The sequence below is a fragment of the Salmo trutta genome, chromosome 3 (assembly GCF_901001165.1).
Source record: "Salmo trutta chromosome 3, fSalTru1.1, whole genome shotgun sequence".
Classification (NCBI taxonomy): Eukaryota; Metazoa; Chordata; class Actinopteri; order Salmoniformes; family Salmonidae; genus Salmo; species Salmo trutta.
The window spans coordinates 63,538,239-63,564,278 of NC_042959.1; the positions used below are offsets into that span (position 1 = coordinate 63,538,239).

At 41.5% G+C, this 26,040-nt stretch overlaps 2 protein-coding genes and 1 pseudogene across 4 annotated transcripts; all 3 read right to left on the bottom strand.

Annotated features, from left to right (window-relative positions):
* Positions 1–1,692: 1,692 nt before the first annotated feature.
* On the bottom strand, positions 1,693–6,560 carry LOC115164343 (hyaluronan synthase 1-like). 2 transcript variants are annotated; one of them, XM_029716745.1, is made up of 5 exons: positions 6,048–6,560; positions 4,903–5,578; positions 4,592–4,817; positions 4,271–4,403; positions 1,693–4,154 (listed from the first exon to the last, which is right to left on the bottom strand). In XM_029716745.1, the coding sequence occupies exons 2-5, from the start codon at positions 5,557–5,559 to the stop codon at positions 3,479–3,481; spliced, it is 1,692 nt and encodes a 563-aa protein (XP_029572605.1). In that variant the 5' UTR covers positions 5,560–5,578; positions 6,048–6,560; the 3' UTR covers positions 1,693–3,478. The 2 variants fall into 2 exon arrangements, with proteins under 2 accessions (XP_029572605.1, XP_029572599.1); XM_029716739.1 differs by having other exon boundaries at positions 5,945–6,560.
* A 6,196-nt stretch (positions 6,561–12,756) lies between these two features.
* On the bottom strand, positions 12,757–18,335 carry LOC115164312 (hyaluronan synthase 1-like). 2 transcript variants are annotated; one of them, XM_029716674.1, is made up of 5 exons: positions 17,114–18,335; positions 15,965–16,640; positions 15,654–15,879; positions 15,333–15,465; positions 12,757–15,216 (listed from the first exon to the last, which is right to left on the bottom strand). In XM_029716674.1, the coding sequence occupies exons 2-5, from the start codon at positions 16,619–16,621 to the stop codon at positions 14,541–14,543; spliced, it is 1,692 nt and encodes a 563-aa protein (XP_029572534.1). In that variant the 5' UTR covers positions 16,622–16,640; positions 17,114–18,335; the 3' UTR covers positions 12,757–14,540. The 2 variants fall into 2 exon arrangements, with proteins under 2 accessions (XP_029572534.1, XP_029572525.1); XM_029716665.1 differs by having other exon boundaries at positions 17,110–18,334.
* A 1,306-nt stretch (positions 18,336–19,641) lies between these two features.
* LOC115164588 (trypsin-3-like) lies at positions 19,642–25,504 on the bottom strand (annotated as a pseudogene).
* Between the last annotated feature and the right edge of the window lie 536 nt (positions 25,505–26,040).

Here is a 26,040-nt window from a genome sequence, read left to right on the forward strand (position 1 = left end):
GGGTGGGGGTTTTATACATGAACATAGAACAGGCTTGTCACATGACGCCTGGTCCTGTCTGTGTCCCTGGGGGCGTGCCGATGACTGATTTAAGCTTTGAACAGAAATACATTCTATCACATTAACATCAGTACATAGCATCTCAACGTATTACAAATAGCTTTATCCTTATTAATACATTTTATGCAACCATTTAGAAGCAAGTCCCATAGCTGAGGCTATTATATAAACAGTATTATGGTAATATGGCTATATTGTCTCTTCTGAGTATCACAAAATTGTACCAAGCGGACCAGTTCGTAGCTGGATTCTTCACCAATCTTTTATACCTTCTCCAGAACATAAATGTCGTTCGGTTCCCCAATTCTGTGAGTTGGAAGAATTTCCTTGGTCTCTCTATGAAACCCCTCTGTGTCTCAACTGGGCCAGGCGGCAGGACATTTCCTTTGGAATTTACGACCGCCTTCACCGGGCCTGGGTAGGGAGAGGTAGGTAGGGGGATGGTGCAAGGGGGAGGGGGTCAACTGTACTCCCTGTACTCAAAGAGGGCAACGTCATGACACTGTCTTAAGGTGAGTACATGTCTGTATTGTTTAACTATCTGTGTGGCTCTACAGTATCCATGCCCTAATGAGAAACCAAACTAAAATTAGTGCGAGGCAATTAGATAACAGTGGCTAAATGCCAATATCAGTCATTAAGAGGAGATACTATGGGTGTGACGTAAGGAGGAAAAATGTATAAGAAGTATGTGCCAAGCGGGGAAGGTGTTGATTGCATGAACCAGCTCGTCTTTTATTATGTTGTAAATAAAAAGTATATTTGAACTGACAGGCTCCGGTATTTGAGAAATATGATTGACTGAATATTTCCACGACATTGTCGTGTTCATTTAACCACTTGATAATGCTGTTGTAGTGGTCATTTAACCAGTTGATAATGCTGATTTAGTGGTCATTTAACCAGTTGATAAAGCTGTTGTAATGTTCATTTAACCAGTTGATAAAGCTGTTGTCGTGTTCATTTAACCAGTTGATAATGCTGTTGTCGTGTTCATTTAACCAGTTGATAAAGCAGTTTTCGTGTTCATTTAACCAGTTGACAATGCTGTTGTTGTGTTCATTTAACCAGTTGATAATTTTGTTGTCGTGTTCATTTAACCAGTTGATAATGCTGTTGTCGTGTTCATTTAACCAGTTGATAAAGCTGTTGTCGTGTTCATTTCGGTCTGTTGCACATCTATAAATGAAAGGCCTCTAATCAGTTAAGTACATTCATCATTGTCAGAGCAATATATCTGTTATTGCTTTATTAACATTTTGATAACGTCACAAGGTATTCGCTTATAGAATTGCTTATGATCTTTAAAGTTAGCTCTGACAAGTTTGTTCAGTTTATCATGATTGGCAACGGGGATACCTAGTCAGATGCACAACTGAATCTATTCAACCGAAATTTGTCTTCCACATTTAACCCAAACCCTCTAAATCAGAGAGGTGCGCTGGACTTCCTTAATTGACGTCCACGTCACCAGTTGCTGTTGGGGGTTAACTGCCTTGCTCAAGGGCAGAACACCAGATGTTTCAACCTTGCCGGCTGGAGGATTCAAACCAGCGACCTTTCTGTTACTGGCCCAACACTCTTAACCGCTAGGCTACCTGCTGCCCCCAGAATGGCGATTCACACAGCTAATATTTTCTCTGCAAGACAGACTCTTTAATGCTCTGTTAGTGTTACATAACTGTGCTAAAAACAAATGGGTATCACTTACACAATTCATATATACAATAATTAACTGTCTATTGCAGTTTTCAGACTCTTTTAGAACTTCCACCCACCCAGACCTGTCATAAAAAGTTTGTATGGTACAAAAACAGCAAAAAAGACTCTCCTCCCTCCACCAGTCAAATGAAACCAGTGCAAAGCAACTGGCCCACTAACTGCCCTGAGAGGTCAGAAATGTTGACTCTACATCAGTAATTATACCTCTTGATGAGCAACGATGACCCTCCTGATGATAGATGTCTCTAACAGAACCTCTCATTTCTCAGATTATCATGTGTTGCACAATGGAAATCAGTACATCAGTACATAGTACATCATGCAGACGTTCCATTGCAAGCTAGGGGCCAGTATTAGGGGCTACAGCAAAGGAATAAATGGTATATTATGGCTTATAAAAATCATTGGAATGACTGTATTTTTCTTCCCTTCTGACCACAATGGTTACCTTACCTATCAACTGTCAACTATCAACTGTCAGGGAAATCAGGGGTATATTTAGCATTGACGGTGGAGGCAGATGAAGCAACCATTAAGACACCAATTTCAACATCCTAGATTGATAGGATCATTGAGAGATGGGTGTGGTAGCCAAACAATCCCTCCTCAACAAATCAACAGTAGGCTACTGTACTCCATGCTTTTCATAAAATACTTCATTTTTAACATACATAGATACATTCATTCACATTTGCAAAATAATATGAAAAAGGAAATAATCCCATACAATGAAAAATGTGCATAAAGAATTTATACAGACATGCTCAGTCAGTTCAGTTCAAATCGAGCCAGGTGAATCTCTCATGTTTATACTCAACATGACAGCAGAACCATTGTCCGTCTATCTCACAGGGCTTCACAATGCATCCCTGGGAGTGGATATCACATGTATGATTGTCTAATTGTCTTCCTATGGAGTCTGTCACTATTATTTACACAGAAAAAAATATTTTCACTTAGAACCACAAGACATTTTGCTAGTTTTCTTCCAAGGTAATGTTTAAAAAAAAAATGTTATTAAATTCCAGTCCAATTTACAGTGCATTATTGAGAGAAGTATATTTCAAAACAAAGAAAAGCTACTATGTCTGATATGGTATTTTGTTGTGTAAGGCACATATCAAGTCATGTACAGCATGATCTAGTAACGGTTCAATCATGTTATGCTCAAGAGAGATTACAAATCCTTATATTAAATAAATGTAACACTTCGTTCGTTAGGCAGTCAGTAGAAATAAGCAACAGCAAAACAAGGGCCATCTAGAATAGATTACTAGTCTTATCATCAACTGCTGAGAGGACTCCTGGGAGGTATACTATACTGCTTCTGTATACAGTTTCAGTTATAAAGTATTTGTAAAGACAACTGAATGTCAAATATTCACTCACTTAACAACTAACAACTCCTTTCTCCATCTTCAGTAGCACGGCAAACTGTAGTTATCAACAATATATTCTCATCTTTGACACTATTCTTGATGAAGCTTCCCAGAGTCTAGGTAATTGTTCTCATATACAGTACATTATATCCATTTATATATTCTACGGTTCAGTTGATTTAGCAGCTGTATAAAGGTTATCTGTTCACAGTTACTGTAGCACAATATTAAATAAATAAATGAAACATCTTTGATGTACAAAACACTAAATAAATACTAAATATCCAGTATTTTTTCCCTTGTATAGAAAACTGTCCCTATACGCTAACGTCATAACTTTGGGAGCGTTTCCTAAACAGCCTGCGGAACCACACCCAGTAGAGGAAGATCATGAGGAACCAGTAGCAGACGTACGCCACACAGCCGTAGATCAGAAACCTGGTCTCTAGTACCTTAGCCGGCATGGACCAGTCCTTTTGGCTCTCCTTGTAGATGGTGTAGCAGGACCCGCCCAGCAAGATGGCCGCCCACACTGACAGAGGCAGCAGGGGGATGTAGTTCCCAACCATCTTGCGGCGGCCCGACGTGCCCCAGCTGCTCTTGTTCATGGTGATAATGGCAAAGTACTTGGCGGGCAGCAAGCTGGTCATGTAGAGGGCAGAGTAGAGGGACATGAACACCATGACCAGGTCGCGGCGCAGGATGCAGGCATAGGCCGCCTTGATCAGGCCGATGAGCTGGATGCAGCAGAGGACCCAGAGGATGTCCCACAGGGTTCTTGTCCAGAACAGCTGGATGATGGTGGCCGTGACGAAGAAGGGGAAGACACCAGAGACGATGGACTCGTAGGTCATCCACAGGTGATGCTTGTGCCACCACATGGCGTTGTAGAGCCACTCGCGGAAGTAAGACTTGGTCCAGCGCGTCTGCTGGTTGAGCCACCGGAGAAACTGGCCTGGCGTCTCCGTGTAGCACTTGGAACGGGCCGTGTATCTGAGAGCAGAGGATGGATGATGATGAATGAGTCTAATGTCATCTTATCTCCAGTAAAGTGTTGTGCTTCAGTTTATTTGTGTATGAGGAGTATTTGTGAAGAAATGTATACTCACTTGGTGGCATAGCCCATGCTGAGCATGCGGTTGGTGAGATGTCTGTCATCCCCAAATGTGCAGTGAGTCCCCAGGAACTTCTGGTTGTACCAGGACTCTAAAAACTGCTGGAGGAGGTCATTCCTGTACAGACCTGAGGATGAAACCAAATCTATGTTATAGCACTGCAGTTCACATGCATGTACATTCAAATTGTACCACTAGTTATGTTAATGAATACAAATAACATAGTAATATTACATGACTACCAGTAACATAAAGAAGAGAAGCAAGGTTATGACTCATGTTTATCGCGGTCACAGGAATGTGTAATTTCCTTACCCAGGGGGCCGCTGATGCAGGAGACACAGTTGAAGAAGGACTGGCAGGACCTCTCGATGTTGAACGCCATCCAGTAGCGCAGGCTGCTCATGAAGCTGATGTAGGACTCCTTGAGGTTGAGGATCATCACGTCTCCTCCCACCGCCCCGTACTTCTGGTTGCTCTCCAGCACCTTACACAGCTCCACCGTAGCCAAGGGGTCTAGCTTGGTGTCAGAGTCACACACCTGGAGGAGAGAGAGAGAGCGAGATTAAATACAGTATTTCCCTAATCTCAAGAGCCATACAAAGAGATGTAAGTAAACTCCTCACCTGTATGTAGTCCACCGACAGTCCCAGTGCCTTGAACGCTGTGTACATCACCTCCCTCTTTCCACCCCACTTCTGCATGATGCACACACACCTCCTGCTGTTGATCAGATCCTCCACCTCCCTCCTCTGGGGGTCCTCTCCCAGCCCATAACTAGCATCCTGGGTCTGGGTGGGGTCCCATGTGTGGTAGTTATTCCTCCACACGTAACAGCCAGGGTCCCGGTCAGCAAACACCTCCCTGAACATCTCCAGCATGTAGAGGTCGTCCCCTGAGTTCCCATCCACCACCATGATGACCCGCAGCAGCTCTGGAGGGTACTTGAGGGCCCGAATGGAGTTGAGGCACTCGCGCAGGTATTCTGGGTCCTCCTGGTAGGCTGAGATAGTTAAACCGATGGTCTTGGTGAATGTGCAGGCCTTGCTTCGGGCCCTCATGCGGCGGTGCTCCACGAAGGCAAAAAAGCTCTGGACCAGGATGTGGAGCCCCAGCAGGACGCCATAAAAGCCAAAGGAGATGATGCCGTACGGGGAGGTGGCCAGCTGGAAGCCCTGGACGTAGGCCCACACCATCACCCCCAGCACCACCAGGGCAAAGAGGAATGTTAGGATGGCACGGACTAACGAGCCCATCCGCCTTAGTAATGGTTTCAGTTCCATTTTTTCCCCCTTTAGATACCTGTGTCAATCAATGAAGATGAACATTGAAGATAAATACATTGAAACAGGAACAAATAGGCTAAATTAAAGATTAGATTTCATTTATTGAATTAAGTGAATTGATTGAAAAAGGCCAATCATTATTTCAAGTATTATTATGTCAACAATATGGGGTCTACAAAATGTATTTGATTTTGATTTTAACCTTTAGGGTTGCTTATTTTAAGATAGAAAAAAATTGTTGGGCATCATTATGTCAAGTAAGTTCCAGATAACTATAAATACCAAAGACATCCTACCACAAAAGCGTTGTCATTAAAAAAATATATATGTAATTGTTTTTATTTGACACATCAATCTTCAAAAGATGTTATCAAGATGTTACCTTGTTTCTTTGTGACGGAGACAATGTACCGCAAAACGAAAATGTATTTCTCATGGTAAAACAATAAATAAAACATATTTCCATTAAAAATGTATAGCCTTACCTGCCTTTGGTGCCAAATTACTCCACTCTTGAAATGCTCTTTCGTCTCTGTCTCCTACTCTCTCTCTCTCTCTACTCTGGCAATTTGCGTAAAGTTCGATTACTTGATAAACTTGAGAAACACGCTTACTCCAGATGCTGCCAGATATGAGCGCAGATATAGTGGCCCAAAGCAAAACCATCATAGGTATAACGCCCTTAATACCGGGTTTATGAGTCAGCACGTGCTGCGTCAAAGTAGAAAATAGGTCCATAGTGAATTTGCCAAATATAAATCAACAGGGATTAGATTTACTCCAGTAAAACTAGTTATGTGCGTCCATTTTATAGGAAAATCCGCATGTTGGATTTCATTCAGGAATGCACCATTTTGTACATTTCTAATCATTACAATTTTGACTCAAATATGTCACGCTGTCAAATATATGCCTTTTGTAAAATGGATCAGGGTAAACCTCCATAAGGACCACAGTAATCCTGAAAATTAAATTCTTCTTTTGTTTTAGGTTATCTGTTTGTATTGTCGACAAAAAAAAGATTGATCTTGATCAATTGTAGGCTACTTATTTACAATAAATTTTTTTGAGTACAGGCATTTAGATATTATTCACTTGACTATTGAATAGAATAGAGTAGAATAAAACAGAATATCCTACTTAATTTTTCCCATAGGGAACTTGTGGCATTTGGATTCGACAATGAATACATAACAGCACAATTCACATATGGCACAAACCCCTTATACAAGATCAACCAAAAGTGTGGGAAATATCACTACTCTCATCTCCACCATACATTTCCATTGAGGAATATTGCATCACAACTACCTTCTCCCTGACCAGTCACTGCCCTGATCTGTCAAGAAGTTGAATGATGCCCTCTGCTGGCACTATAATAACCCTGCATCCTTTCTCTTGTACTGAACATTGTCAGGCAATGCCAGTCACAAGGCTAACAAATGTATATCCACCACCACACATGAATGTTGCATAGAGATGGGCACATCAAGCAGTGGTTATGACCATATGACCATATCTTATCTCATGAATCAACCTGAGGGTCTTTGTTTTGGTTCAGTGACAGTGAAACATGACATACTATAATACTGCCTCAGTCATGCACATTCCTTGGTAAAGAGGCTGAACATACTACAGTAAAACCATGGGAGTATTTGACATTGCCTTGTTTCCAAAATTGTGGTTTGGAACTCGTGACCCAATGGTTAATCACCGCTAACTCTGCTTGGGTTGCAGACCCCAAATATATTGGTTTTATTTGTGGTTTTGCGTGGGTCACAAGGAAACGCCAACAGCCTCAGAGAGCAAATAACTTGGGAACCACTACCATATGTATTTTGGCAGGTTTAATATCAATGACCTCGAAAGACCTAGCTGCAGTGGTGTATAAAGTACCTAATTGTCATACTTGAGTAAACGTAAAGATATAGTACCTAAATAGAAAATAATGACTCAAATAAAAGTGAAAGTCACCCGGTAAAATACTACTTGAGTTAAAGTCTAAAAGTATTTGGTTTTAAATATACTTAAGTATCAAAAGTAAATATAATTGCTAAAATATACTTAAGTATCAAAAGTAAAAGAATAAATCATTTCAAATTCCTCATATAAAGCAAACAAGCCGGCATGATTTTATTTTATTTACGGATAGCCAGGGGCACACTACAACACTCAGACATAATTTACAAATGAAGCATTTGTGTTTAGTCAGTCTGCCAGATCAGAGACAGTAGGGATGACCAGGGATGTTCTCTTGATAAGTGCTTGAAATTGACTATGTTCCTGTCCTCATATTTAAGTTGTTGTTTTTCCCACTAGTGTTTGTGGGAGATTATTTTGAGTTAGTGAATGTTGCACCTCTTCATCACGGTTTGTTGTTTATGTTTATTAGTTTATTGTATGTCTTGCATAGTTTCACAGTTAAATAAAGATGTGGAACGATACACACGCTGCGCTTTGGTCTCATTCATACGACGACCGTGACACCATCGACTTCTTAACAGACAGTGGAAATGAAGAACGGAAGAATGGCCTTGACACTGGCAAACCTAGAAGAAACTGTAAAAACACCTTCCACTAGCACTGGTACATTAAGGAGACAATGCAACACCATAAGAAAGTGGGTTGATGCAGAAAATCTGGACTTCTGTTACCAACTGGAGTGGCCAAAATGAAGAAACTACCCCTGAATCTGACATTGACCAAAATGTAGAAATGCAACTAAAAATGGCCGGTTTATGTGTGCTCAGTGGGGCAGCAGAAATAAACATAGAATGGACATTTGTATGCTATGTAGCAAATCGCCCATGACAAGTATAGCAATAGTACCTAAACCTGCGATGTTTGAGGTTTGTGCAAATAGTGCAAACTAGATGATGTGAAACTCGGACATTTTCATCATTCTGACTCAATTGTCTGTGCCACATGCAAAAAGGGGGACTGCCCCTTATGAATATGTTTAGAGTATACACATAGTATAACAGAATATAACCATGTACTCAATGTAACAGTTGCTGAATGATCATTTATGTTAGACCTTCTGAATTTCACTTTGCTTAGACATGTAAGTTACATAGGTCACAAGAGTCTACGGAACATGCCCTTAATCCTCTAACAGGTTTTTTCACTTGTGACCTAATAGTGGTTAGAGAGGTGTCTGTAAGGGAGGGCCATATGTTTAGGTGTGTCACGTTCGTCATAAGAAGGAGACCAAGGTGCAGCGTACGTAGAGTTCCACATAGTTTAATAAATGAAACTCACCAAAAAAAACAATAAAGCACAAATGAAACATGAAGCAAATGGTGTGCTCACAGGCAATTAACCAAAAAACAAACAAGATCCCACAAAATCCCAGTGGGAAAAAAATGCCTAAATATGATCTCCAATTAGAGACAACGAAAGACTAGGAACCATATCAGGCAAACATAGAAATACATAATCTAGAATGCCCACCCAAATCACACCCTGACCTAACCAAATAGAGAAATAAAAAATCTCTCTACGGTCAGGGCGTGACAAGGTGTCATATTGAGAGTGACGTTATAAGGGATTCTGAGGTTTAGTTTAATAGATTTGATGTTTCTGTTGTTTTTCTTTTCTCATACATAACTATAAATCTCTGGCAAGGCTAAGAAATGCGTGCATATGCTTTTACACTATGTTGAAGGACAATTGGCTTGATGAGGGATCTTATACTTCTTTCTAGCTATAAGAGGGGATATGTTTGGTCCTGCCTCCTCCGTACGAATGAGAAAGGAAGGGGGGTGAGGTGCTTCACTTCTCACTTGTACTGGGGTACATTTTAAGGTATGGGACTTATTAAGCCCCAGAGGATAGAGATATTGTGTTTTTTCCAGAACATATGTGGCAATTAATTAATACAGAAGGAGCCAGCAAAACAAGTGCTCTTTATAAGTGCACTGGGTCATTAGACATACACCTGTCTGGGAATTCCTGTAACTGTGTTATTGCCTAATATGTACTGTTGCTATGGTTACGCCTCTTGGGTCTTTTCCAGAACATGGGTGTCCCTTTCAGAGGAGTTAGCAGGATGACATGTCTGGTTATTTCTGTAAAGTGCCATGGTCCTACATGCATGAACCAGTTGTCGTGTCTTTGGGCACCATTAAACTGAAGACATGTTTATCAAAATAACTCCCTGTAATTATTATCACGCGATTAAACTGATTAATCGTTTAACTGTAATTAACTAGGAGATCGGGGCACCAAGGAAAATATTCAGATTACAAAGTTATAATTTTCCTAATATAACTTTCCTATATTATAACAATATATATTATATTATAGTATAGGCCGATTATCTTCTGGTTTAAATGGTGTATTTTACCTCGCGTCCAGTCTCATTCCAAACGTCGTAAATTATTGTATCTGCACGAATCCAGCCTTTACTAAGTCATCCATACATCAATTGTCTTAAAATCATTTATTTACTAAACGAAGTAATTCACAGAAAGCATACAAACAGTAATTATCGTCACAAAGAATTGTTAGAGTAATGTGCCCTAGTGGGCTAAACAGGCATGGCTGGTGTCTTGTTAAAACAAACGGTCATAAAGGGCAGCTGAGAAGGCACACAGAGTTCATTAATATTAACAATTGATATGCTAATCCTTTACACATGAACGCTCACTCATTCGGGATCAATTGCAATCAATATATATTTACGCTCAGTGTGTGTCGGGATCCTTGTTGGAGAGTTCTGTTCTGTTGGAGAGTTTTGTCCGCGTTCTCTCTCTGTTAGAATGGATCTTTCAAAGCGACATTCATTAATGTCGTTATAGAATGGATGTTTCGTCGGTCTTCACGTTCAATGATATAATTTCTAGCTGCAGACTATAAATTAATATCAAAGACTTGTTATTATTCTGTCGGTCTCGATAGTCTAAAAGTTTAACCACGTGGTATAGTTAACTTTCAGTAGAGGAATTGGATGGTCAAACCTTGGCTCTCTCTTCTGAGGTAAGCTGGTCTGAAGAAAGTAAATCAGGGTGGGGGTTTTATACATGAACATAGAACAGGCTTGTCACATGACGCCTGGTCCTGTCTGTGTCCCTGGGGGCGTGCCGATGACTGATTTAAGCTTTGAACAGAAATACATTCTATCACATTAACATCAGTACATAGCATCTCAACGTATTACAAATAGCTTTATCCTTATTAATACATTTTATACAACCATTGAGATGCAAGTCCCATAGCTGAGGCTATTATATAAACAGTATTATGGTAATATGGCAATATTGTCTCTTCTGAGTATCACAAAATTGTACCAAGCGGACCAGTTCGTAGCTGGATTCTTCACCAATCTTTTATACCTTCTCCAGAACATAAATGTCGTTCGGTTCCCCAATTCTGTGAGTTGGAAGAATTTCCTTGGTCTCTCTATGAAACCCCTCTGTGTCTCAACTGGGCCAGGCGGCAGGACATTTCTTTTGGAATTTACGACCGCCTTCACCGGGCCTGGGTAGGGAGAGGTAGGTAGGGGGATGGTGCAAGGGGGAGGGGGTCAACTGTGCTCCCTGTACTCAAAGAGGGCAACGTCATGACACTGTCTTAAGGTGAGTACATGTCTGTATTGTTTAACTATCTGTGTGGCTCTACAGTATCCATGCCCTAATGAGAAACCAAACTAAAATGAGTGCGAGGCAATTAGATTACAGTGGCTAAATGCCAATATCAGTCATTAAGAGGAGATACTATGGGTGTGACGTAAGGAGGAAAAATGTAGAAGAAGTATGTGCCAAGCGTGGAAGGTGTTGATTGCATGAACCAGCTCGACTTTTATTATGTTGTAAAAAAAAGTATATTTGAACTCACAGGCTCCGGTATTTGAGAAATATGATTGACTGAATATTTCCACGACATTGTCGTGTTCATTTAACCACTTGATAATGCTGTTGTAGTGGTCATTTAACCAGTTGATAATGCTGATTTAGCGGTCATTTAACCAGTTGATAAAGCTGTTGTCGTGTTCATTTAACAAGTTGATAATGCTGTTGTCGTGTTCATTTAACCACTTGATAATGCTGTTGTCGTATTCATTTAACCAGTTGATAATGCTGATTTAGTGGTCATTTAACCAGTTGATAAAGCTGTTGTCGTGTTCATTTAACCAGTTGATAAAGCTGTTGTCGTGTTCATTTAACCACTTGATAATGCTGTTGTCGTGTTCATTTAACCACTTGATGATGCTGATTTAGTGGTCATTTAACCAGTTGATAAAGCCGTTGTAATGTTCATTTAACCAGTTGATAAAGCTGTTGTCGTTTTCATTTAACCAGTTGATAATTCTGTTGTAATGTTCATTTAACCAGTTGATAATGCTGTTGTCGTGTTCATTTAACCAGTTGATAAAGCTGTTGTCGTGTTCGTTTAACCAGTTGATAAAGCTGTTGTCGTGTTCATTTAACCAGTTGATAAAGCTGTTGTAATGTTCATTTAACCAGTTGATAATGCTGTTGTCGTGTTCATTTAACCAGTTGATAATGCTGTTGTCGTGTTCATTTAACCAGTTGATGAAGCTGTTGTCGTGTTCATTTAACCAGTTGATAAAGCTGTTGTCGTGTTCATTTAACCAGTTGATAAAGTTGTTGTCGTGTTCATTTAACCAGTTGATAAAGCTGTTGTCGTGTTCATTTAACCAGTTGATAATGCTGTTGTCGTGTTCATTTAACCAGTTGATAATGCTGTTGTAGTGTTCATTTCGGTCTGTTGCACATCTATAAATGAAAGGCCTCTAATCAGTCAAGTACATTCATCATTGTCAGAGCAATATATCTGTTATTGCTTCATTAACATTTTGATAACGTCACAAGGTATTCGCTTATAGAATTGCTTATGATCTTTAAAGTTAGCTCTGATAAGTTTGTTCAGTTTATCATGATTGGCAACGGGGATACCTAGTCAGATGCACAACTGAATCTATTCAACCGAAATTTGTCTTCCACATTTAACCCAAACCCTCTAAATCAGAGAGGTGCGCTGGACTTCCTTAATTGACGTCCACGTCACCAGTTGCTGTTGGGGGTTAACTGCCTTGCTCAAGGGAGAACACCAGATGTTTCAACCTTGCCGGCTGGGGGATTCAAACCAGCGACCTTTCTGTTACTGGCCCAACACTCTTAACCGCTAGGCTACCTGCTTCCCCCAGAATGGCGATTCACACAGCTAATATTTTCTCTGCAAGACAGACTCTTTAATGCTCTGTTAGTGTTACATAACGGTGCTAAAAACAAATGGGTATCACTTACACAATTCATATATACAATAATTAACTGTCTATTGCAGTTTTCAGACTCTTTTAGAACTTCCACCCACCCAGACCTGTCATAAAAAGTTTGTATGGTACAAAAACAGCAAAAAAGACTCTCCTCCTTCCACCAGTCAAATGAAACCAATGCAAAGCAACTGGCCCACTAACTGCCCTGAGAGGTCAGAAATGTTGACTCTACATCAGTAATTATACCTCTTGATGAGCAACGATGACCCTCCTGATGATAGATGTCTCTAACAGAACCTCTCATTTCTCAGATTATCATGTGTTGCACAATGGAAATCAGTACATCAGTACATAGTACATCATGCAGACATTCCATTGCAAGCTAGGGGCCAGTATTAGGGGCTACAGCAAAGGAATAAATGGTATATTATGGCTTATAAAAATCATTGGAATGACTGTATTTTTCTTCCCTTCTGACCACAATGGTTACCTTACCTATCAACTGTCAACTATCAACTGTCAGGGAAATCAGGGGTATATTTAGCATTGACGGTGGAGGCAGATGAAGCAACCATTAAGACACCAATTTCAACATCCTAGATTGATAGGATCATTGAGAGATGGGTGTGGTAGCCAAACAATCCCTCCTCAACAAATCAACAGTAGGCTACTGTACTCCATGCTTTTCATAAAATACTTCATTTTTAACATACATAGATACATTCATTCACATTTGCAAAATAATATGAAAAAGGAAATAATCCCATACAATGAAAAATGTGCATAAAGAATTTATACAGACATGCTCAGTCAGTTCAGTTCAAATCGAGCCAGGTGAATCTCTCCTGTTTATACTCAACATGACAGCAGAACCATTGTCCGTCTATCTCACAGGGCTTCACAATGCATCCCTGGGAGTGGATATCACATGTATGATTGTCTAATTGTCTTCCTATGGAGTCTGTCACTATTATTTACACAGAAAAAAATATTTTCACTTAGAACCACAAGACATTTTGCTAGTTTTCTTCCAAGGTAATGTTTAAAAAAAAAAATGTTATTAAATTCCAGTCCAATTTCCAGTGCATTATTGAGAGAAGTATATTTCAAAACAAAGAAAAGCTACTATGTCTGATATGGTATTTTGTTGTGTAAGGCACATATCAAGTCATGTACAGCGTGATCTAATAACGGTTCAATCATGTTGTGCTCAAGAGAGATTACAAATCCTTATATTAAATAAATGTAACACTTCGTTCGTTAGGCAGTCAGTAGAAATAAGCAACAGCAAAACAAGGGCCATCTAGAATAGATTACTAGTCTTATCATCAACTGCTGAGAGGACTCCTGGGAGGTATACTATACTGCTTCTGTATACAGTTTCAGTTATAAAGTATTTGTAAAGACAACTGAATGTCAAATATTCACTCACTTAACAACTAACAACTCCTTTCTCCATCTTCAGTAGCACGGAAACTGTAGTTATCAACAATATATTCTCATCTTTGACACTATTCTTGATGAAGCTTCCCAGAGTCTAGGTAATTGTTCTCATATACAGTACATTATATCCATTTATATATTCTACGGTTCAGTTGATTTAGCAGCTGTATAAAGGTTATCTGTTCACAGTTACTGTAGCACAATATTAAATAAATAAATGAAACATCTTTGATGTACAAAACACTAAATAAATACTAAATATCCAGTCTTTTTTCCCTTGTATAGAAAACTGTCCCTATACGCTAACGTCATAACTTTGGGAGCGTTTCCTAAACAGCCTGCGGAACCACACCCAGTAGAGGAAGATCATGAGGAACCAGTAGCAGACGTACGCCACACAGCCGTAGATCAGAAACCTGGTCTCTAGTACCTTAGCCGGCATGGACCAGTCCTTTTGGCTCTCCTTGTAGATGGTGTAGCAGGACCCGCCCAGCAAGATGGCCGCCCACACTGACAGAGGCAGCAGGGGGATGTAGTTCCCAACCATCTTGCGGCGGCCCGACGTGCCCCAGCTGCTCTTGTTCATGGTGATAATGGCAAAGTACTTGGCGGGCAGCAAGCTGGTCATGTAGAGGGCAGAGTAGAGGGACATGAACACCATGACCAGGTCGCGGCGCAGGATGCAGGCATAGGCCGCCTTGATCAGGCCGATGAGCTGGATGCAGCAGAGGACCCAGAGGATGTCCCACAGGGTTCTTGTCCAGAACAGCTGGATGATGGTGGCCGTGACGAAGAAGGGGAAGACACCAGAGACGATGGACTCGTAGGTCATCCACAGGTGATGCTTGTGCCACCACATGGCGTTGTAGAGCCACTCGCGGAAGTAAGACTTGGTCCAGCGCGTCTGCTGGTTGAGCCACCGGAGAAACTGGCCTGGCGTCTCCGTGTAGCACTTGGAACGGGCCGTGTATCTGAGAGCAGAGGATGGATGATGATGAATGAGTCTAATGTCATCTTATCTCCAGTAAAGTGTTGTGCTTCAGTTTATTTGTGTATGAGGAGTATTTGTGAAGAAATGTATACTCACTTGGTGGCATAGCCCATGCTGAGCATGCGGTTGGTGAGATGTCTGTCATCCCCAAATGTGCAGTGAGTCCCCAGGAACTTCTGGTTGTACCAGGACTCTAAAAACTGCTGGAGGAGGTCATTCCTGTACAGACCTGAGGATGAAACCAAATCTATGTTATAGCACTGCAGTTCACATGCATGTACATTCAAATTGTATCACTAGTTATGTTAATGAATACAAATAACATAGTAATATTACATGACTACCAGTAACATAAAGAAGAGAAGCAAGGTTATGACTCATGTTTATCGCGGTCACAGGAATGTGTAATTTCCTTACCCAGGGGGCCGCTGATGCAGGAGACACAGTTGAAGAAGGACTGGCAGGACCTCTCGATGTTGAACGCCATCCAGTAGCGCAGGCTGCTCATGAAGCTGATGTAGGACTCCTTGAGGTTGAGGATCATCACGTCTCCTCCCACCGCCCCGTACTTCTGGTTGCTCTCCAGCACCTTACACAGCTCCACCGTAGCCAAGGGGTCTAGCTTGGTGTCAGAGTCACACACCTGGAGGAGAGAGAGAGAGCGAGATTAAATACAGTATTTCCCTAATCTCAAGAGCCATACAAAGAGATGTAAGTAAACTCCTCACCTGTATGTAGTCCACCGACAGTCCCAGTGCCTTGAACGCTGTGTACATCACCTCCCTCTTTCCACCCCACTTCTGCATGATGCACACACACCTCCTGCTGTTGATCAGATCCTCCACCTCCCTCCTCTGGGGGTCCTCTCCCAGCCCATAACTAGCATCCTGGGTCTGGGTGGGGTCCCATGTGTGGTAGTTATTCCTCCACACGTAACAGCCAGGGTCCCGGTCAGCAAACACCTCCCTGAACATCTCCAGCATGTAGAGGTCGTCCCCTGAGTTCCCATCCACCACCATGATGACCCGCAGCAGCACTGGAGGGTACTTGAGGGCCCGAATGGAGTTGAGGCACTCGCGCAGGTATTCTGGGTCCTCCTGGTAGGCTGAGATAGTTAAACCGATGGTCTTGGTGAATGTGCAGGCCTTGCTTCGGGCCCTCATGCGGCGGTGCTCCACGAAGGCAAAAAAGCTCTGGACCAGGATGTGGAGCCCCAGCAGGACGCCATAAAAGCCAAAGGAGATGATGCCGTACGGGGAGGTGGCCAGCTGGAAGCCCTGGACGTAGGCCCACACCATCACCCCCAGCACCACCAGGGCAAAGAGGAATGTTAGGATGGCACGGACTATCGAGCCCATCCGCCTTAGTAATGGTTTCAGTTCCATTTTTTCCCCCTTTAGATACCTGTGTCAATCAATGAAGATGAACATTGAAGATAAATACATTGAAACACGAACAAATAGGCTAAATTAAAGATTAGATTTCATTTATTGAATTAAGTGAATTGATTGAAAAAGGCCAATCATTATTTCAAGTATTATTATGTCAACAATATGGGGTCTACAAAATGTATTTGATTTTGATTTTAACCTTTAGGGTTGCTTATTTTAAGATAGAAAAAAATTGTTGGGCATCATTATGTCAAGTAAGTTCCAGATAACTATAAATACCAAAGACATCCTACCACAAAAGCGTTATCATGAAAAAAAAATATATGTAATTGTTTTTATTTGACACATCAATCTTCAAAAGATGTTATCAAGATGTTACCTTGTTTCTTTGTGACGGAGACAATGTACCGCAAAACGAAAATGTATTTCTCATGGTAAAACAATAAATAAAACATATTTCCATTAAAAATGTATAGCCTTACCTGCCTTTGGTGCCAAATTACTCCACTCTTGAAATGCTCCTTCGTCTCTGTCTCCTACTCTCTCTCTCTCTCTACTCTGGCAATTTGCGTGAAGTTCGATTACTTGATAAACTTGAGAAACACGCTTACTCCAGATGCTGCCAGATATGAGCGCAGATATAGTGGCCCAAAGCAAAACCATCATAGGTATAACGCCCTTAATACCGGGTTTATGAGTCAGCACGTGCTGCGTCAAAGTAGAAAATAGGTCCATAGTGAATTTGCCAAATATAAATCAACAGGGATTAGATTTACTCCAGTAAAACTAGTTATGTGCGTCCATTTTATAGGAAAATCCGCATGTTGGATTTCATTCAGGAATGCACCATTTTGTACATTTCTAATCATTACAATTTTGACTCAAATATGTCACGCTGTCAAATATATGCCTTTTGTAAAATGGATCAGGGTAAACCTCCATAAGGACCACAGTAATCCTGAAAATTAAAATCTTCTTTTGTTTTAGGTTATCTGTTTGTATTGTCGACAAAAAAAAGATTGATCTTGATCAATTGTAGGCTACTTATTTACAATTAATTTTTTTGAGTACAGGCATTTAGATATTATTCACTTGACTATTGAATAGAATAGAGTAGAATAAAACAGAATATCCTACTTAATTTTTCCCATAGGGAACTTGTGGCATTTGGATTCGACAATGAATACATAACAGCACAATTCACATATGGCACAAACCCCTTATACAAGATCAACCAAAAGTGTGGGAAATATCACTACTCTCATCTCCACCATACATTTCCATTGAGGAATATTGCATCACAACTACCTTCTCCCTGACCAGTCACTGCCCTGATCTGTCAAGAAGTTGAATGATGCCCTCTGCTGGCACTATAATAACCCTGCATCCTTTCTCTTGTACTGAACATTGTCAGGCAATGCCAGTCACAAGGCTAACAAATGTATATCCACCACCACACATGAATGTTGCATAGAGATGGGCACATCAAGCAGTGGTTATGACCATATGACCATATCTTATCTCATGAATCAACCTGAGGGTCTTTGTTTTGGTTCAGTGACAGTGAAACATGACATACTATAATACTGCCTCAGTCATGCACATTCCTTGGTAAAGAGGCTGAACATACTACAGTAAAACCATGGGAGTATTTGACATTGCCTTGTTTCCAAAATTGTGGTTTGGAACTCGTGACCCAATGGTTAATCACCGCTAACTCTGCTTGGGTTGCAGACCCCAAATCTATTGGTTTTATTTGTGGTTTTGCGTGGGTCACAAGGAAACGCCAACAGCCTCAGAGAGCAAATAACTTGGGAACCATTACCATATGTATTTTGGCAGGTTTAATATCAATGACCTCGAAAGACCTAGCTGCAGTGGTGTATAAAGTACCTAATTGTCATACTTGAGTAAACGTAAAGATATAGTACCTAAATAGAAAATAATGACTCAAATAAAAGTGAAAGTCACCCGGTAAAATACTACTTGAGTTAAAGTCTAAAAGTATTTGGTTTTAAATATACTTAAGTATCAAAAGTAAATATAATTGCTAAAATATACTTAAGTATCAAAAGTAAAAGAATAAATCATTTAAAATTCCTCATATTGAGCAAACAAGCCGGCATGATTTTATTTTATTTACGGATAGCCAGGGGCACACTACAACACTCAGACATAATTTACAAATGAAGCATTTGTGTTTAGTCAGTCTGCCAGATCAGAGACAGTAGGGATGACCAGGGATGTTCTCTTGATAAGTGCTTGAAATTGACTATGTTCCTGTCCTGCCAAGCATTAAGAAGTACTTTTGGGTGTCAGGGAAAATGTATGGAGGATAAAGTCACTTATTTTCTTTAGGAATGTAGTGAAACAAAAGTAAAAGTTGAATAGTTGAAAATATAAATAGTAATGTAAAGTACAGATATCCAAAAAATGACTTAAGTAATACTTTAAAGTATTTTTACTTAAGTACTTTACACCACTGCCTAGCTGTCCATTCTACTTTATTTACCCTGACTACATCTTTAGGGACATAGAAATCTGATGACGAGATCGTTGAAGGCCCACACCCATAGCCACCGGCACTGTTGTGAACTAATCCACACGCCTCAGGACAGACCCAAATAGGATGCCTCAGGCCACAGGGCCAACAGAGCCCTTGGCCTGGTCACTATAATGTCATGGTGAAGGGTGTGGTACTTGGGGTATTTTGGATGGTGGGCAGACTTGTCAAATCTGGCTATTCTACCATATTGTGAGAATATTCCCACACTGGAAGACTGACTAAGACCATAGTCTAAATAGAATATGTATTCTTTGCTTCTCTTTGCTAGACATGATTTGGTCATGTTTTTTGATTATTGCTTAAGAATGATCAAGGTATAGCCAGCAGAGGAAGCCAAGTGCTCAGTTTTTATCTCTTGTACACTCAAGCTAGCGCCTTCACGATAGCTCAAATTCTTATCCTCTCATAAGTCAACCCTATGATGTCACTCAACACAGACCACACGATAAACTATTCAATAAACAGACACACTTTATTTGATATTGTCAGTTCAAATTGTTAATCCCATGACATCAGGACCAGCCTTTGCTACTTAGCCAGATGCCATGGTGTTTTGGATCTATGACACGTAGTTGCAGACTTTGGTGTAGACGCCAGGCTTCTTCCTGAGAGCACAGCCATGAAGCCAGGACACAACACCCTGCAGCTCCCCATCACACACCAGAGGGGCACCAGAGTCACCCTGAGAGGTGGGGGGGGGGGGGGGGTAGAGAGAAAGAAAGTGACAGAGTGGAAGATGGGGGAGGTGATGCGAGAGATAAAGAAAGAGGGAGCGCAACAAGCCAGAGTGACAGGACAAGATAGAGAGATTCAGTGACAGATCAAGATGAAGAGAGACAAGAAAATATATAACCAGAGATCAGTGTGATTGCATCATGGTACAAACTGTGAAAACACGAAAGTAAAATATGAAGAAGTACAGTACAGGTCTATTCTGTCAGTTACCTGGCAGGAGTCCTTGCCTCCCTCCATGAAGCCTGCACAGATCATGTTCTCAGTCATCTGGAAGAAATAGGCTTCCAGGCAGGTGTTACCAGTCAGGAGGGGGACCTCCACATACTGCAGTGTGTCAGGGTACCTCACTGGAACAGAACAGAGGGAGCAGGGTACCTCACTGAAAGTAAGAGGCAGCAAGAAAAGACACAGACATATGCTTCTACATCTGCATCGCTTGCTGTTTGGGGTTTCAGGCTGGGTTTCTGTATGGCACTTTGTGATATCGGCTGATGTAAAAAGGGCTTAATTAATACATGTGTTTGAATTTGATTGACATGTAACAAGGCATTAAAACTTTCCATTTGAAAAAAATCAGAAGTGGAAAACTTGAGATTTCTTAAAAGACTGTAAAAGTACCAATCACTGTAAAATAGCTGTTGTCCTCAGCTGTTAACCGTTTATAACCAAGGCAGCATGGTATCTTATCAGGTTCTGTACACACTGGGCAAGTAGGTCACCTGGGGTAATAGACACAGCTGTTTTACACACCCACACAAACACACGCGCACACACACGCACAAATGTTTGTATTATTATATTTTCTTATTTCTTATTGTTGTTGCATTGTCGAGAAGGAACCTGAAAGTAAGCATTTCATTGGATGGTGTATAACATGTGTATCCCATACATTCGACTAATAAAACTTGAAACTTGAAACACAAATTCCACTCACAGCCTTCGTTGCTGGCACGAAGGCTCCCCAGCCAGAGACCTGGCACATAGTTCCAGCAGTGCCACACTTAGTGGGGAGAGCCACAGAGCTCACATAGCTGTTGAGGGTAGCAGGCTGGCTTAGCTTGATCAGCGCAATGTCACTGTCCTGGGTACCGGAGTTGTAGTCTGGGTGGCAGATGAACCAGGCAGACATGATGTGCTGCTCCGTGTCCTCAGGCTCCTTGATGTTGTGCTCCCCTAGACAGACCTCCAATGGTGACCTGCAGGGTTATAGCCAGAATGGAGATGATACTGTGGTTGTTGGAGGAAAAGGAGGGTCCTGCACTAAAAATCAATTCAAAAATCAAATCAAATCTCATTGGTCACATACACATGGTTAGCAGATGGTAATGCGAGTGTAGCGAAATGCTTGTGCTTTTAGTTCCTACAGTGCAGTAATATCTAACAAGTAATTTAACAATTTCCCAACAACTACCTAATACACACAAATCTAAAAGGGTGAATGAGAATATGTACATATAAATATATGGATAAGAGATGGCCGAGCGACATAGGCAAGGTGCAATATATGGTATAAAATACAGTATATACATTCAATATGAGTAATGTAAGATATGTAAACATTATTAAAGTGGCATTGTTTAAAGTGACATGTGATCCATTTATTAAAGTGTCCAGTGATTGGGTCTCAATGTAGGCAGCAGCCTCTCTGTTAGTGATTGCTGTTTAGCAGTCTGATGGCCTTGAGACAGAAGCTGTTTTTCAGTCTCTCGGTCCCAGCTTTATGCACCTGTACTGACCTCGCCTTCTGGATGGTAGCGGTGTGAACAGGCAGTGTCTCGGGTGGTTGTTGTCCTTGATGATCTTTTTGGCCTTCCTGTGACATCGGGTGCTGTAGGTGTCATGGAGGGCAGGTAGTTTGCCCCCGGTGATGCGTTGTGCAGACCGCACCACACTATAGAGAGCCTTGCGGTTGAGGGCGGTGCAGTTGCCATACCAGGCTGTGATACAGCCTGACAGGATGCTCTCGATTGTGCGCCTGTAAAGGTTTGTCAGGATTTTGGGTGACAAACCAAATTTCTTCAGCCTCCTGTCTGTGTGGGTGGACCATTTCAGTTTCCGTGATGTGTACGACGAGGAACTAAAAACTTTCCACCTTCTCCACTGCTGTCCCTTCAATGTGGATAGGGGGGGTAGTCCCTCTGCTGTTTCCTGAAGTCCACGATCATCTCCTTGTTTTGTTGACATTGAGTGAGAGGTTGTTTTCCTGACACCACACTCCGAGTGCCCTGATCTCCTCCCTGTACACTTTCTCGTCGTGGTTGGTAATCAAGCCCATTACTGTTGTCGTCTGCAAACTTGATGATTGAGGTAGAGGCGTGCATGGTCACGCAGTCGTAGGTGAAGAGGGAGTATGGGATGGGGCTGAGCACGGACCCTTGTGGGGCCCCAGTGTTGAGAGTCAGCGAAGTGGAGATGTTGTTTCCTACCTTCACCACCTCGGGTCGGCCCGTCAGAAAGTCCAGGACCCAATTGCACAGGGCGGGGTTGAGACCCAGGGCCTCAAGCTTGACTATGAGCTTGGAGGGTACTATGGTGTTGAATGCTGAGCTGTAGTCAATGAAAAGTATTCTTACATAGGTATTCCTTTTGTCCAGATGGGATAGGGCAGTGTGCAACATGATGGCGATTGCATCGTCTGTGGACCTGTTGGGGCGGTATGCAAACTGAAGTGGGTCTAGGGTGGCCGGTAAGGTGGAGATGATATGATCCTTGACTAGTCTCTCAAAGCACTTCATGATGGCAGAAGTGAGTGCTACGGGGCGGTAGTCATTTAGTTCAGTTACCTTTGCCTTCTTGGGTACAGGAAAAATGGTGGCCATCTTGAAGCATGTGGGGACAGCAGACTGGGATAGGGAGAGATTGAATATTTCCGTAAACACACCAGCCAGCTGGTCTGCGCATGCTCTGAGGACGCGGCACGAAACGCGCCGGGCGCATCGCCCTTCGTTACCCTTCGGATAGTTTCTTGAACGCACAACAAAACGCCGCTATTTGGAAATAACTATGGATTATTTGGAACCAAACCAACATTTGTTATTGAAGTAGAAGTCCTGGGAGTGCATTCTGATGAAGAACAGCAAAGGTAATCCAATTTTTCTTATAGTAAATCTGAGTTTGGTGAGTACCAAACTTGGTGGGTGTCAAAATAGCTAGCCCGTGATGGCGAGCTATCTACTCAGAATATTGCAAAATGTGCTTTCACCGAAAAGCTATTTTAAAATCGGACACCGCGATTGCATGAAGGAGTTCTGTATCTATAATTCTTAAAATAATTGTTATGTTTTTTGTGAACGTTTATCGTGAGTAATTTAGTAAATTCACCGGAAGTGTTCGGTGGGAATGATAGTTCTGAACGTCACATGCTAATGTAAAAAGCTGGTTTTTGATATAAATATGAACTTGATTGAACAAAACATGCATGTATTGTATAACATAATGTCCTAGGAGTGTCATCTGATGAAGATCATCAAAGGTTAGTGCTGCATTTAGCTGTGGTTTTGTTTTTTGTGACATTATATGCTAGCTTGAAAAATGGGTGTCTGATTATTTCTGGCTGGGTACTCTGCTGACATAATCTAATGTTTTGCTTTCGCTGTAAAGCCTTTTTGAAATCGGACAGTGTGGTTAGATAAAGGAGAGTCTTGTCTTTAAAATGGTGTAAAATAGTCATATGTTTGAAAAATTGAAGTTTTCGGCTTTTCGAGGAGTTTGTTTTTCACGCCACGCCTATCATTGGATATTGGAGCAGGTGTTCCGCTAGCGGAACGTCTAGATGTAAGACGTTTAAACTTAACACGTTTAAACGTTTTATTCACGTCGGCCACGGAGAAGGAGGGTGGGGGGGCGCAGACCTTGTTAGCGGGCCGTGAAGGTGGCACTGTATTATCCTCAAAGCGGGCAAAGAAGGTGTTTAGTTTGTCTGGAAGTGTGGCGTCGGTGTCTGTGACGTGGCTGTTTTCTTTTTGTAGTCCGTGATTTCCTGTAGACCTTGCCACATACGTCTCATGTCTGAGCCGTTGAATTGCGACTCCACTTTGTCCCTGTACCGGCATTTCGCTTGTTTGATTGCCTTGCGGAGGGAATAACTACACTGTTTATATTCAGCCATATTCCCAGACCTCTTTCCATGGTTAAATGCGGTGGTTCGCGCTTTCAGTTTTGCGCAAATGCTACCATCCATCCACGGTTTTTGGTTAGGGTAGGGTTTTAATAGTCACAGTGGGTACAACATCTCCAATGCATTTCTTTATAAACTCACTCACCGAGTCAGCGTACAAATCAATGTTGTTATCTGAGGCTGACCGGGAAATTTCCCAGTCCACGTGATCAAAACAATCTTGAAGCATAAATTCCAATTGGTCAGACCAGCGTTGAATGGTTCTAGTCACTAGTACATCCTATTTGAGTTTCTGCCTATAAGACGGAAGGAGCAAGATGGCATCATGGTCAGATTTGAGGTAGCCTTGTTCTCAAATTTACTTTTTTTAAATCCCCAGCTACAACAAATGCAGCCTCAGGATATATGGTTTCCAGTTTACATAGAGTCCAGTGAAGTTCCTTGAGGGCCGTCTTGGTGTCTGCTTGAGGGGGAACGTACATAGCTGTGACGATAACTGACGAGAATTCACTTGGGAGGTAATATGGCGGGCATTTGATTGTAAGGAATTCTAGGTCAGGTGAGCAGAAGGACTTGAGTTCCTGTATGTTGTTATGATTACACCATGAGTCATTAATCATGAAGCATACACCCCCGCCCTTCCACTTCCCAGAGAGGTGTTTATCTCTGTCGGCGCGATGCATGGAGAAGCCCGGTGGCTGAATCAATTCCGACAACATATCCCGAGAGAGCCATGTTTCTGTGAAACAGAGAATGTTACAATCTCTGATGTCTCTCTGGAAGGCAACCCTTGCTCGAATTTCATCTACCTTGTTGTTAAGAGACTGGAAATTGGTGAGTAGTATACTCGGGAGCGGTGGGCGTTGTGCACGTCTACGGAGCCTGACCAGGAGGCCGCTCCGTCTGCCCCTTCTGCGGCGCCGTTGGATTTGTTGGATTTGCTGTATGTTAAGGTTTACCCATTTCATCCAAACAGTTCTACAACAGTTGTGGTCTAAAATCCGAATGGACTCAACCGTTAAACATGATATTACAAAGAGCAAAGCATACCATTCTAGATTAAACGGGGATTTTAAGGTCTACACCACCAGAATGTTCATCAAATAAAATAAAGTGTACAAAAAAAAACATTTAAATTATTTTTTAAATACTCTAGCATACAGTAACTCTGAAGTCTGCACTTACGATTTGTAGCAGTGGGCAGCAGAGAGCACCCATTCACAAGTGAGGAGGATCCCTCCACAGAAGTTGTACCCTGTGTACAGAGACACCTGGTAGGGAACAGAGTTCTTCCTGCACTCATACCCTCCTATAATCGTGTCGTCCTCCTCAAGAGCAACTAAAATTCAAAGGGAAATGAAAAATAAAACAAAAGTCTGATTGAGATTAAATGACATCTTAGGTTTTTCATCAGAATCCGATGTTAACATCAACCAGCAATTTCTTATGTTACGTATTCTGTTATGTATTCTATCTTATGTTATGTATTACAGCGCCAGAAGAATGAGAAGTTTTAAGTTCTTGTTTGTCTGTTTTGCTGACAGGATCAGTGTCTCCCCTCTCTCTTTTTTCACTCCTCTTATCTCACCTGTTTCAAGGACTTTCTTTATCTCAATTTGGAGCTCAACTAGTACCAATGACACTCTTGGGGAAAATAACTCCCGCCACCCCTCTCAGTGGGAGTCACTGATAATAACATAGACAAGTCATGCCTGCATATAATCATATCTTGCTGTAACTACCTTACTGATGCATGTGTAATAGTTAGACTCTAACTATTACTCATGCATCAGTAAGGTAGTTACAGCTATATATGATTATATGCAGGCATGACTTGTCTATGTTATTATCAGTGACTCCCACTGAGTAGGGTGGGAGTTATTTTCCCCAATAAGGGAAAATAACTAAAGGGACAGCCGAATAACCCTTTTACGTTCTAGATAGCAAAAACATTTCTGAGAGTGTATAGGCTACAACTAGAATGGAAGTTGTCCT

Bases quoted from the DNA above. Each gene is read 5' to 3' on its own strand.
- LOC115164312 (XM_029716674.1), bottom strand. From the start codon at position 16,621: ATGGAACTGAAACCATTACTAAGGCGGATGGGCTCGATAGTCCGTGCC. The intron at 15,466-15,653 runs GTAAGGAAATTA...TTTCATCCTCAG, and splicing joins CTGCATCAGCGGCCCCCTGG to GTCTGTACAGGAATGACCTC. The intron at 15,217-15,332 runs GTGAGTATACAT...CTCTGCTCTCAG, and splicing joins AGCATGGGCTATGCCACCAA to ATACACGGCCCGTTCCAAGT.
- LOC115164343 (XM_029716745.1), bottom strand. From the start codon at position 5,559: ATGGAACTGAAACCATTACTAAGGCGGATGGGCTCGTTAGTCCGTGCC. The intron at 4,818-4,902 runs GTGAGGAGTTTA...TCTCTCCTCCAG, and splicing joins TGTCGGTGGACTACATACAG to GTGTGTGACTCTGACACCAA. The intron at 4,155-4,270 runs GTGAGTATACAT...CTCTGCTCTCAG, and splicing joins AGCATGGGCTATGCCACCAA to ATACACGGCCCGTTCCAAGT.